This window comes from Ranitomeya variabilis, chromosome 3, assembly GCF_051348905.1.
Source record: "Ranitomeya variabilis isolate aRanVar5 chromosome 3, aRanVar5.hap1, whole genome shotgun sequence".
NCBI classification, from domain to species: domain Eukaryota; kingdom Metazoa; phylum Chordata; class Amphibia; order Anura; family Dendrobatidae; genus Ranitomeya; species Ranitomeya variabilis.
The window spans coordinates 220,660,808-220,673,856 of NC_135234.1; the positions used below are offsets into that span (position 1 = coordinate 220,660,808).

General features: G+C 40.7%; 1 protein-coding gene across 1 annotated transcript in view; it reads right to left on the reverse strand.

Annotated features, from left to right (window-relative positions):
* Window positions 1-314: 314 nt before the first annotated feature.
* PLXNA2 (plexin A2) overlaps window positions 315-13,049 on the reverse strand; it is a 343,686-nt gene continuing 330,951 nt past the window's right edge. The window contains exons 27-32 of the mRNA XM_077295198.1: window positions 10,220-10,319; window positions 7,803-7,993; window positions 7,056-7,225; window positions 6,707-6,919; window positions 6,277-6,427; window positions 315-4,713 (exon numbers count right to left, since the gene is read on the reverse strand). Coding sequence (XP_077151313.1) covers window positions 4,618-4,713; window positions 6,277-6,427; window positions 6,707-6,919; window positions 7,056-7,225; window positions 7,803-7,993; window positions 10,220-10,319 — 921 coding nt within the window. The 3' untranslated portion in view covers window positions 315-4,617. The remainder of the gene's footprint in view (window positions 4,714-6,276; window positions 6,428-6,706; window positions 6,920-7,055; window positions 7,226-7,802; window positions 7,994-10,219; window positions 10,320-13,049) is intronic.

Sequence of the window (13,049 nt, forward strand, 5' to 3'; positions counted from 1 at the left end):
AACTGCCCAGTCCTTATATTCCCTAACATCATCTATTTGGGGGAGAGTCAAGAAGCCCCCATACACATTAGCTTGTTGCCCGCTGATGGCCAAACCAAGGAATTTGACAAAGAACTATCAACTGTGCTTAGGGGCCTTTAACTATAAAAGTTCAGATTAAATAGCTAATTAAATGATATTTTGGAACAGCGCTATTTGATGTGCCGATATTTATTCATCCTATTTCCCAGAATTAAATGTCAAATTTGATACGCTTGACGCTGTCTTAAGATAGTGCTTTTATCCTTATTTGTTTAAAATAACACATTTTTTTTTCCAGTAAACTTTATTTATATATAACAATAGTACAAAGTGGGTCCTTGGCTTGCAAAATAGGAGTGTTTCATATTTACAATAGGTACACAATAATATATTAAAATAATAACAAAACTTTTTTTGTCTCCGAACATTTTTTAAATAATTAAAACTTTCTTACATTTTTATTTATTTTTTTTCACAACAACTGTAAAAATGACAGAAAAGAAGCGAGGCAGACATAATAAAAGGAATCAGGGAGAAACAAAGACACAATTATTATACAGAAGTGCAGTGGAACTAGAAAGTTGAGCACCCCAACATTCTGCAATCTGATTGGGTGGTTTGGTTCATTAAGTGACGCCTTGAGAAAGTAGAGTATTATTAAAGGGGAAGTAATGGCATTGATGAAATTATGAACCATCCTGATTTTGGCACAATTTTGTTTTTCCTTCATTTTGTTTGTCAACTATATTATTCCAACCTGCATCTAATTCTGAAAAGGAGATAACACCGTTAGTAGAACAGACCTACATATCTTGGCAAACAGACAGAAATGGGATATAAACAATACAGTATAATTTTCATTCAACTACCAAAAATACAGTAACTATTTGCTGCACTTTTTATAAGTGTTTGGCAAGAAGGCATATGGTTTAACACACTCTGGAAAGCAGGAGACAAGGTGGTTTAGCACAGGCTGAAATACAGGTCAACATTTGCAAACATCAAAAACAGACAACGTCTTTGAATGGGTAGGAGGTCAGCAAGGTACTGCCCAGCAATACATTACTAGATCTCCCAGCTCTATGTGGGTCTGATGGACAGAAGGTTGAGGGGGCTTTGGTATGCAGGTGTGGAGTTGGCAAGCTGCATCAGAAAGTGGGCATCATAAGTCACATTCTCCTGGTGGTACATCAACAGTACCCTATACATAAAAGAATATATGCTGGCTAAGCAATTCTTGGAACAATAGTGATGATTTTTTTGAAATTTATAAGAAAGACTAAGGGATCCCCTGAAACTACTTACAAGCAACACCGACTTTACCACTGTACATATTAGTAAGCTAAGGAATGTTGCGACAGATCTACTGAAACCACCAATCAAATTACAAGAGGCAGGTGTTCCAAGAGCAAAAAGTATTACACAAAGATCAAAAATAAATATCTAACGCTATTTCAAGTAATGGCTGCTGTAAACATATTTTCATTAGGAAATGACCTGGTGGCTATGTGTCTGAATACAATGTATGGTCATCTGACTAGCAGATGAGCCTAGTGGTAGAACAACTCCTCTGGTGAGAGAAACCTTGCAATATGTGACGAGAGACAAGAAGGAATGATGACCATTGTCCAATATAGTGTTTGCTGTAGGGTAAGAGAAACTTTACTCTAGTATCTGAAATACCTCTGGATTTTAATGAAGACCATCATTCTGAGAAGTCAAGGAGGCTCTTCATTCATAGATATAAAAAGGCCTGCCTGAGCCATCACTTCAGAGTTCAAGCGCCTCACTTTTACTCTGTACATACATTAGGATTTGGCCACATTGGGCTGAATCAGCACATTGTAGCTAAGCTAAGGTCAAAATGAAAGGTCACATATTATTGTGGTCATATAAGTGCACACATTTGCATATAGAGGTCATTGGTTGTCAAAATTGATAAAAACATCTACAACAATAAGATCATTCTTCATTTATGTTTAAAGGTCCTGGTATTAAGCCAATAGGGCAACTAAATCAGTGATAGCCCAGCATGTGTGCCCATTGTTACAGAGCAATGACCGTTAAAGAGAATCTGTCAGCTACCTCATCTGAGAGCAACCTGATGTAGGCAAAGAGAAGCTGAATCCAATGATGTATCCCTTAGATTACTAGGTGCAGCAGTTGTGACACAATCAGAGCTTTTACATTTAGAATGAAGCAAAGCTGAGGAAGCTAACTCCACCCACATCAGGCTCTTTATGTACAGAGTCTATAGACAGTGCGGTACTTATCACAGGAGCAGGTGGCGTTGCCAGACTAATGTAGTCACAGCAATGTTAATCTCTTAGTGATAAATCCTTCACAGTTAGTAAACAACAGTATGCAGCCTGATACGTGACACATCCCTGAATTCTGTGTTTCAGCCACTCTCTCCTACAGTCTTGTCTTCAGATTGCATAGCAAAAACCTACTGACAGATTCCCTTTAAGGGCTCTCCAAAAGGAACCAAAAAGTGGATATTTGACAAGGGCACATTTAACACCTATCCACAGAATTGCTGATATCTAATTTCTTGGTGCCCGAACTGCTGGGACATTCACTCATCACTAAAATGGGGGGTCTTAAGCCCGCTATTCCTCCTTATTGAAGTCCTGTGGTGCTTGAATGGAGCAGTGGTGTCACATACGTCAATGTCTACAGAACTGACCGAAAACGGCAGCTCAGCTGTTCCGAAGGACCCACAGAAGCTAGGGAACAGCAGGACGCACTAATAAGCTCTTAGCTGTAATCACGCACTGAGAAGGAACAGGGTAAATGAGACCTCCGTTTACATGATCAGTAGGGGTCCCATCAATCAAACATCACATATTCTGTGAATATATGTAAATATTTAACGAGGAATAAGTTCAAATGTATTATCAGGTCATGGCAACTGTTAGTGAGACCATCTTAGTCACATCCTAAACGTTTTATGGCTTTGTGCTGACTGTTTTAAGACAATGTAGCACGTGGAAGGACCCTGTTTGTGAAACAGGAGAAAACTGTAAGGTGACGTAAAACAAACACCAGGCAGTTTTCAGTGTGTTTAGGATAAAGATTGCAATAATCTTGAAATACATTTGCATTATAGAAATGCCATGAAATGACCCAGCCCCTATTTCATAATGAACAATAGAATGCCACGGACAATAATGTTATGATGTCATAGGCATTGTCATCTCTATGATGTACATATGCTGAATCTGCGTGAATTAACAATATGTTTAGCACATGTTCTACTGAAGATTTCTTAGCTGCCAAATCTTGGGAGAAATCACAAATAATGAAATATTTTCTGTTTTTATCGTGAGTTTGGGAACCATGTTCCACAAATACAATATAATCCTTATAGAAAAGATCTTAAAGGAAAATGCTATTTTAGGTGAAATATGAGCACCCATCCCTATCATGGAAATACATTATTTTGGGGAATGAGCATCTAGTACATATTCCACCATAATAATGTACAAAGAAGGAATTACCATGTAAACGAGATGACTGAGATACTTGTACAATGTGCAGGCTCCCATATTTAGATGACATGTATACATAATAAATGGTATATTAGATTATTCAATATTACCCCTGGAGAGGTAAAGAACTGCCCTTCTATTCATCAATAGGAGTGGGTTAGTTACTGGTAGTATGATGGTATATGGAAGTTGGTGTAATACTGTATACGGCTTTTCTGTTCATCAATAGGAGTGGGTTAGTTACTGGTAGTATTAGAGTTTGTGGTATATGGAGGCTGGCGTACTTCTGTAGCATGGTCTTTAGTGTATTGTTCTGAAACATACTGCTAAGGGCCAGGTGTTTCCATGGATAGCAATAGTTTTAGCACACGAAGAAATGAAACATGGCACAGATTCATAATGAGGGTCATTTCACTTGGTTAATGGACACATGCCTTTTGCTATCAAAAATTTGCGGTTGGACCAGCTGGTGAATTTGTAGTGGGTGACCTTAGGTACAGTTCCTCAGTAGATAGCCGATGGGGCGCGAGTCCTCTGGTAGATCAGCTGGTAGTGGATACATGTTGCAAAAATCCATAGTTCTCAAATTGTTTTTCAAATCTTGAAAGTCATCCCTTGAACCAGTGCAAAATATGCCAAGTGTGGCTGCTTAAGAATTTAAATCTATGAAAATTCCCTTTGTGTTTTTCTTTCAGGGATGAAAAATAATGTACTCTTCCCCCATTAATACCCTTTCCCCAAAAAGCAATAAATAATAATAAAAATAGGAGTCATTTTGAAGAAAAAACAAGCTAGACGAACAACCAAACCAACAAACAGCAGTTGAGTCTTCTCATGTTATGCAGTCTCTTAATTTACGTACAACATGCAATCAGCCGCCTGCTGGGCTTGTGGAAACTCCGGTGACGTCTTCAGGGTCTCAGAAGAGATGATGAATATGGAGCTGGTTTGGCTGCTCTCCTCATTCTGACTGTAGGACCTTCTGATGTTTATTGTGATTCTTCACAGTTGGAAAGACTGTCCAGGGATCCCTGCAGCTCTCTGTCATAAGAGTCTTTGCCAGGACTCTGCCCCTTCCATGGTTAAAGAGCTGTTTTGAAATTCAGCTGTCAAAACTCATGGCTGCTATCAACTGCTCCACTTTGTAGGCTAAGCGGTGTCGACGCCCCTGTTCATCCTGTTCCAAGGCTGAAATCAGCTGCAAACCAGAAGATAATAAAGGCTTTAATAATAGCACAGAGGCATTAATCCGATACTTAAAGGGATGTTCTCAAGTTTGAAAGGAATCCCCTAAACACTGGATAACTTTCCAATTGGGGTGCGAACGATTCCTGAATGGAGAAGTGGTTGATCATGAGTACTACTACTTGATTCACTCTTAATATATAATATACACTGCTCAAAAAAATAAAGGGAACACCTAAACAACAGAATATAACTCCAAGTAAATCAAACTTCTGTGAAATCAAACTGTCCACGTAGGAAGCAACACTGTTTGACAATCAATTTCACATGCTGTTCTGCAAATGGAATAGACAACAGATGGAAATTATTGGCAATTATCAAGACACACTCAATAAAGGAGTGGTTATGCAGGTGGGGACCACAGACCACATCTCAGTATCTATGCTTTCTGGCTGATGTTTTGGTCACTTTTGAATGTTGGTTGTGCTTTCACACTCGTGGTAGCATGAGACGGACTCTACAACCCACACAAGCGGCTCAGGTAGTGCAGCTCATCCAGGATGGCACATCAATGAGAGCTGGGCAAGAAGGTTTGCTGTGTCTGTCAGCATAGTGTCCAGAGGCTGGAGGAGCTATCAGGACACGGGCCAGTACACCAGGAGATGTGGAGGGGGCCGTAGGAGGGCAACAACCCAGCAGCAGGACCGCTACCTCAGCCTTTATGCAAGGAGGAACAGGAGGAGCACTGCCAGAGCCCTGCAAAATGACCTCCAGCAGGCCACAAATGTGCATGTATCTGCACAAACGGTTAGAAAGCGACTCCATGAGGATGGTCTGAGTGCCCGACATCCACAGATGGGGGTTGTGCTCACAGCCCAACACTGTGCAGGACACTTGGCATTTGCCACAGAACACCAGGATTGGCAAATTCACCACTGATGCCCTGTGCTCTTCACAGATGAAAGCAGGTTCACACTGAGCACATGTCACAGACGTCTGGAGACGCCATGGAGAGCGATCTGCTGCCTGCAACATCCTTCAGCATGACCGGTTTGGCAGTGGGTCAGTAATGGTGTGGGGTGGCATTTCTTTGGAAGGTCGCAACGCCCTCCATGTGCTTGCAAGAGGAGACCATCTGCCACCTCATCAGGAGCATGCCCAGGCATTTTAGGGAGGTCATACAGGCACGTGAAGGCCACACACGCTAATGAGCATTATTTCCTTGTCTCTAGGCATTTCCACCAAAGTTGGATCAGCCTGTAACTTCATTTTCCACTTTGATTTTGAGCATCATTCCAACTACAGACCTCCGTGGGATATTAGCTGTAATTTACGTTGATAATTTTTAGGTTTTATTGTTCTCAACACATTCCACTATGTAATGAATAAAGATTTACAACTAGAATATTTCATTCAGTGATATCTAGAATGTGGGATTTTAGTGTTCCCTTTATTTTTTTGAGCAGTGTATATAAAACAACCAGATAGCTTACATATCTGGATACGGTTTCCATTTAGTAACCTTTCAGACCCGGTCAGACATTACTCAGCTTCACCCTTCAGGCTCACTCCTTACCTCCACACTGTATTTACTGACATACGAGTAGATCTCGTTGAGTGCACTTAGCATATTAAACTCTGATGCATGCATACGAGATTGCTCTGCGAGGTAGGCGTTCATGTCCTGGTCGCTGATGGCTGGGAGCTTCGCGATATCAGCATAATACCTGGCGACGCAGATAGATACACTTTACTTATTGTCCATTCTGATTATTACATAACAATCTCATAATAAAAAGAGCATTTTCTATTTCAGATGACTTCATAGGGTTACAAAAAATTGGCAATTCAAACAATTCCTATGTTTACAGCTAGAAACATCATGTCGCCGATCTCTCAGTGATTCTCCACTTTCTAAAGATCCCAGGAGCCATTAATTTTAATAACCTGAAAACATGATTGCACATGGTTCTTCTAGTCATTAGTAACGATTCTGCACAACTAACCTCTCCACCCAATTCTTGTAGTTGGGGATATCCTTGGCATAGAGCAGCTTGTTGCTGGGAGAATCTTTTCCAAGCCGGTGCTCTGAGGTGGAACATGAGTCCATGAAGGTCTGAGCCACTACAGACAAGCAGGCATCTGTGATACTGCCTTTATGGATGTCGAACACAAACTGAGGATTCTTGATAACATTCACCCAAAAGCGGAGCGGTAAACTGTGAAAAAGATGTAAAAAAAAGAGAAGGGACGATTAAAGTTCTGACAAACACACACAATTCCACCCAGAACATCTTGGCATGTATTAGCTCATTTGAACTTTAATCACACCCTATTTTTTCCACATTGACTTACCAATTGCTTTTCCACGTGTGTCGGACATCGGTGTCATAGATACTATGCCTGTCTGCCTGTTCATCCAAGAAGTCAAACATGTACTTAATAGCAAGAGGTAGAGCACTCCCGCGGTGCACTGTACTGAACAATGTTTCAAAAAGGTCATCCACAAATTTCTGGAGTGTTCCCTGTAGCACAAAATGATCACAAATGGGAATCTTATACAGAACTACTGGTTTATCATATAGTGTACAGCAATCTAGGCAACTTTTGAATTGTGAAAGTTTTTTTTGCAACTGATACTGCTGGGATGAAAGACAACATCAAAACATTCCCACATTTTGTGTGGTCCTTTAAATAGAATCTGTGATCAGCATAATGTAGAGCCAGAAACTGTGATTCTAGAGATGTATCACTTACTGGGCAACTTGTAGTTCTAATAAAATCTGCTGCAGATCTACCAGTTCTCTGAATGCTGAGATCTGTATAACCCCGCCCACACTACTGATTGGCAGCTTTCTGTATATACTGTGCGTATAGAGCAGGAGGACGATATGGCAGGAGACAACTGGTCCTGTAGTGATAATTTCCTGCTGATAAAACATTAATTTTATTAAAACTGTAACAAGTAGCCCAGAAAGTGACACATTCTTGGAATCAGGATCACTGCCCCTACATTATGCTGCTCTCAGATTAAGTGACAATAAGTATGCCAAGATATGACAGCAATACAGCCATACAGTTCCAGGTGAGTCCAGTGGTTACCTTGGTTGCTAGCAGCCTTGTCAAGTAGATTTCTGAAACCATCTTGCTTCCTCGGTCCCCTTCTTTCTGGTCTCCATGTTCATGATTTTTCACCAGGTGCCAAACTTTAACGCCACTCTCAAGATCTGGAGTGATCATAGGGGCACGAGACCTAAGGCTATCAGGGCTGCCGGTGTAGCGGAATGTGGAGTCTACAAGAAGCGTCAGAGAGTAATAATCAATAGATATGTTAAGGAATAAGTTATTGGGAAAATACACACATAATAATAATTCTGACACCTGCCTGTACATTGCATGGCAGCCGGTAGCTGACTTTTTTCATACCTGTACACATCTTGTAGAGGTTACGGGTGGAAGTGAAATGACGTTGGCCCGGAGTCACATGCCGCACTGTTAATGAGCCATAAGTCTCCTTGCAGTTTAACCAGAGAAACAGCAAGAAGCTTAGCACAGAAAGCAATATTTAACAATAAAAATGCCGTCAAATTAGAAGAAGGCAGCGGAGGTTTCATTTTAATTGTCTCTGTTGTCAAGCTGAAGCAGACACAATTATGCTGCGTAAGTAAGTGTGGATGCAGAGAGCAACGACGTTAGTGACCGCCGGACAGGGAGACTGAGCAGACGCTACTGCTTCTGTCATGGAATTATTCTTCCATTCTCCTTTACTTCATGAACATCTCCATCAGCTCCAAACAATACAGAATCCCTGTTAACATTTCCAGTGTCACCATTAATATTGCTGCTAATGTCAGAGACGTGCCGGAGCCAGAAATACGGTTTTATGGAGGCTTTTCCTGAGCGCCGAGCCTCAAATCACCGATCAGCAGCATTGTTGATTCCCAATAATATGTTGTGATGCTTTTCTTTCCACTGTAATCATGTTTGCTCCAATTTTCATAATTTACATGTTAATGAATGAGAGAGACAAATGTTACTGATACTGCCGCCTTTGCAGACGGTTAGCGGCTGAAGATTTATGTCGCTTGTGCCGTGATCTGCATAGAAACGGCTGCTGGGAATCTTTGCCGAGAGCAGTAACCCTATGTGTTCTGAAGAAGGCTGGAAGATACCGCATTTTTTACCAGGTTATTTCTATTTTATTCAGATTTCCATCAAAATTTACTTTAGCGATAACTTAATAATTATATTTTCTCATCCTCATATATATGGGTAAAATTGCAAAGTGCTTGTAGTTGCTGTCAAAAATTCTTTCTATTTCCAAGAATGGAGGGATTTTTAATCATAGTGTTTATGGCTCGTTGACTAGGTTACTGGCCCCCACTGCACTCTTATCAGTGGTGGATGGTCTCCTTGGCAAGGAGCTTGGTGCTTAGAAGCTGTTTTCTATAGAGCTTGTATGAGCTGCTCTGAAACTGGCTAGATTGCTTGATCCAGCCATCTTCAGTGCCCCTGGGCTTTTGCGATGCTGCTTTGGCTCGAGAATCAGAGAAAGCGCACAGTTTGGGACAACGGAGGAACCATGCTGCTGGTCCAAACTGTCAACCAGTCAGGAGCCCACAGAGCCCCAGGAAGCCAGGAGGCTAGGGAGCGGTGCACTCCTGAAGATTGATGTTGAGAATAACCCGCTAAGGCCGGGGTCACACTTGCGTGTGCAGCGTGAGGAACTAACGCGAGTCTCTCGCATGAATACCCGGCACTGCCGCCGGCGGTTCGGATCGGAGCGAACAGATACATAGAAATACATGCAGCCGCACACTCCAGTCCCGAGTGCCGGCGGCAGTGCCGGGTATTGATGCCAGAGACTCGCGCGAGTTTCTCACGTTGCACACGCAAGTGTGAACCCAGCCTAAGGCTCACAATTGGCATGTAACCGAAAACTGTCCCATAGCAACCAATCACATTGCAGTTTTTTTCCTTAAACTGCGCAGGAAAATGAAAGCAGCACTGTGATTGGTTGATATGGGTAACAAGGACAGAATTTCTAAATTAAGCCAATATAGGTTCAGGAAAGTATTTCTCTCAGGGAGCAACTAAAAGGCCCATAAATCTATGGAAAAACAAATGTATGAACTTTTCATGCCACATTTACTTATCGTCTCTGCCAACTATTCACTATTTCACAATAATAACAAAAAAATAATAATTGCCTACCAACATAAATCACTGCAGATTACAAGTCAGCTAGGCCTCTCTATGCAAAAAAGTATTATTTTAAGGCATTTTTATCATTCACATGTCTATTTTCCATCAAAACTAGTAATCCAAAACCAGGAAAAAATATGTATGAAGATTTGCACATCTTTCAAGCTTAGGACCCCTTTGCTTAAATACTGAAACAAAATGTTGACCAAAATGCGTGACAACTGCCCTGTCTATAATATATCAGGTATACGCATTTATACTGCGCTGAGCAAATAATGTCCAAAGAGCTAAGAACATCTCCGCTTGCCTCTTACCGTATCTGCTGATGGAGGTGCGGGATATGCTTGCGGAAGCTGGGATGTTATATGATGAGGTTTGTTTCGGGACAAGAGCCACTACTGAACGATCAGAAACCTGCAAAAAAGTAATGCCGTCATTAGAGATATTATTTCACTCATATGAGGCCAAGGAATAGAAGTTTCAAGAAAATTTCCAATTATTAGATTGTTAGTTAAAGGTCACATATCTGATTTGTCCAAAATCACCCAAAATAGTTATTGCTTCCAAAAAAGACAACCCCAATAAAATGTAATGTTGTAGTGCAGTAGTATAGTGATGTGAAATTAACTTTTTGATCTTATTTTCATCATTGCAGATTCTGTTTATTTCACTTGAAGAAGACATTTCGCCAGTTTTAGCATGTTCTTATCTACATTGTGGAGATATTAGCCTGGAAATTTCCCCTCCAGCCAATGGGGCGCTAGCAAACATTTCTTTCTGGAAGCGGTTACTTTTTTCCCTGCATGATGTTAACCAATCATAAACAGGAGGCTTCATGCACTGGACAAATAAACAAGCCCCAGAGAATGTCAGACCCGGCTTTCCCTGCCATAAAGTTTACAATGGATATCATCTGGCCACTGTTTGGCTGCTTAAGCCTTTACCAGTTTTAACATGTTAAACTGACTACATCATGGAATAGGGTCTGCAGAGCTGAATAAAATGTATTTTTAATTTTGTTTTACATCTTATCTCAATTGCCGAGATATTAGCTTTTAAAATTTAGATTCTAATTTACACTAAGAATAAGGGGGGGGGGGGGCGTAGCAGAGATTTTTCTAGAGGGGAGAATACTTTTATTCCCCTTATGATGTTTACCAATCACAAGCAGGAGGCAGGTTGAAAAGGAAAAAAAAAAGAACTCACCCCTAGCAAAGGTCAGAACAGGTTTTCTCCTGTGAGACATGTAATGACAGACTACCCTTCTCTCTGATCACTTGTCTCATATCTGGCATCTACTGTGATTACAAGCAGGGGAGGTGTTGGGAGTAGAACAGAGCTGTGTGTCATTACAAACAACTACAGCTCTCATCCCATGGCACAGTCAGTGTGGGGAGAGTTCAGCAAAGCTGACAGTGCCATGGGATGAGAGCTGCAGTTGCAGAGGTAACTGTATTGACACACAGCACTGTTCTACTTCATTTCATGATGCCTCTTTCTCATGATTTCTCAACGTCATGCAGGTAAAAAAGTTACTGCTCTCAGAGACGAATCTCTGCCAACGACGATGATTGGCCATAGTGTAAATTAGAATCTAAACCCTCTGATCTAATATCTCTGCAACAGAGATGAGAAACAAAAAAATACATAAGTATTATTCGCCTCTGCAGTTACTATTCCATGATGTGGTCAGTTTAACATCCTAAAACCAATGAAAGGTTCTATTTAACATCCAAACCAGTAGATAAATAATATCAGCTGTTAACTTTATGGCATCTGTCTTGTACCTAAGCAGCGAATAATGATGGTGAAAGCAGATCACAGGCAAATACCTAATATAGGGTATATCATAAAGCGACATCCAGGCCTGTCAGCAATGAAAGATTAAGTGGTCTAACAAGGGTTCATACCCTCAGTCAATAACATTTTTATGCCTTGTGCTATGATTTTAACCTTTATTGTTGGAAAGTCTCCCTGATTGTCGTTTCCGATACAAGTCGGAGATATGTTTTTTTACAAAACAATAGCACTGCTGTGAGTGATCATGTGTCGTCAGATAATGTGACTCATTTCCTCACATGAAGTGATGTTTGTATTAGGAGTGTTTCCATATAGCCCAGCCCAGAATCCAAACAAGAAGTGCTCAGAGATATGTCATGTGAGGGCCTAATCGCGTGTGAGAACCGCAGTTTTCAGCACTTTTTTAGCCTCTCTCATTTGCAGCCCCATTTTAAAGATGGAGAGTGCCGCTGATTTAATTAAGGCTGGAGCACAAAGAGAATAAGCAGCTATCATAATGTTATGGACCATAAAGCATTCTTATTAAACCATTTTTTATTCTAACCGGTTTTATGAACTTTATAAAAATGTGATTTATGGGAAGACAAGCAATAAAGCCATCTTTCACAGGTTTAAACTGCCTGTCTCTCTATTACATCCGGAGGATTAATTAGGCAAAAGTCAAACTGTAGATGAGTATTAGTGCTAACGAGATTCTCCTATCTGAAGGTTCACGTTTTATCCTCTTCATGTGGTCTTCATAGAGCTTAAGACCTAAATGTAACTAAAATGTATAGACTAAGACTTCTTTTGCACAATGGAGGGATTATGCTAGGTTTTTTAATAAAAATTTGGAAATGCTGACACTTGATCATTACATTTTCATTGGACTAATTAGCAGTGCCCTCGCTGGTGATAAAATGGCCACTATGTAACATTTCAGGCTTCCCTACCTAGCAGAGAGCAAGAAATCAGTTAACTGCAGTTGTAAAGACACAGAGAAAATTGCCAGAAACAGGAGAAGATACATTATAGGTGACCTTTAACTGAGATTTTTGATCTTTAGTTAAGGTATTATTATATTTCAACTCGTTGGGTGTAGATTTTAGGCATTTTTAGAAATTCTCACTTGTGCCTCATGCACCGGGCTGCAATAAACCTTGGAGTAATAATACAGTGCTCCTAAAGGGGTATGGGGCTATTCCTTATACATGAGGCCTAAATGTCTTGTTCATGTGTAGAGATGAGGAAGCCCGAATGGTCGAATTTGGGGTTCGCACCGTGCTGAACTCCGAACACAGACTTATCCCGGAAGTTTGTTTTGGTATTCGGATAGAGAGAAACTCTGTGGGGGTACTCCGCTTC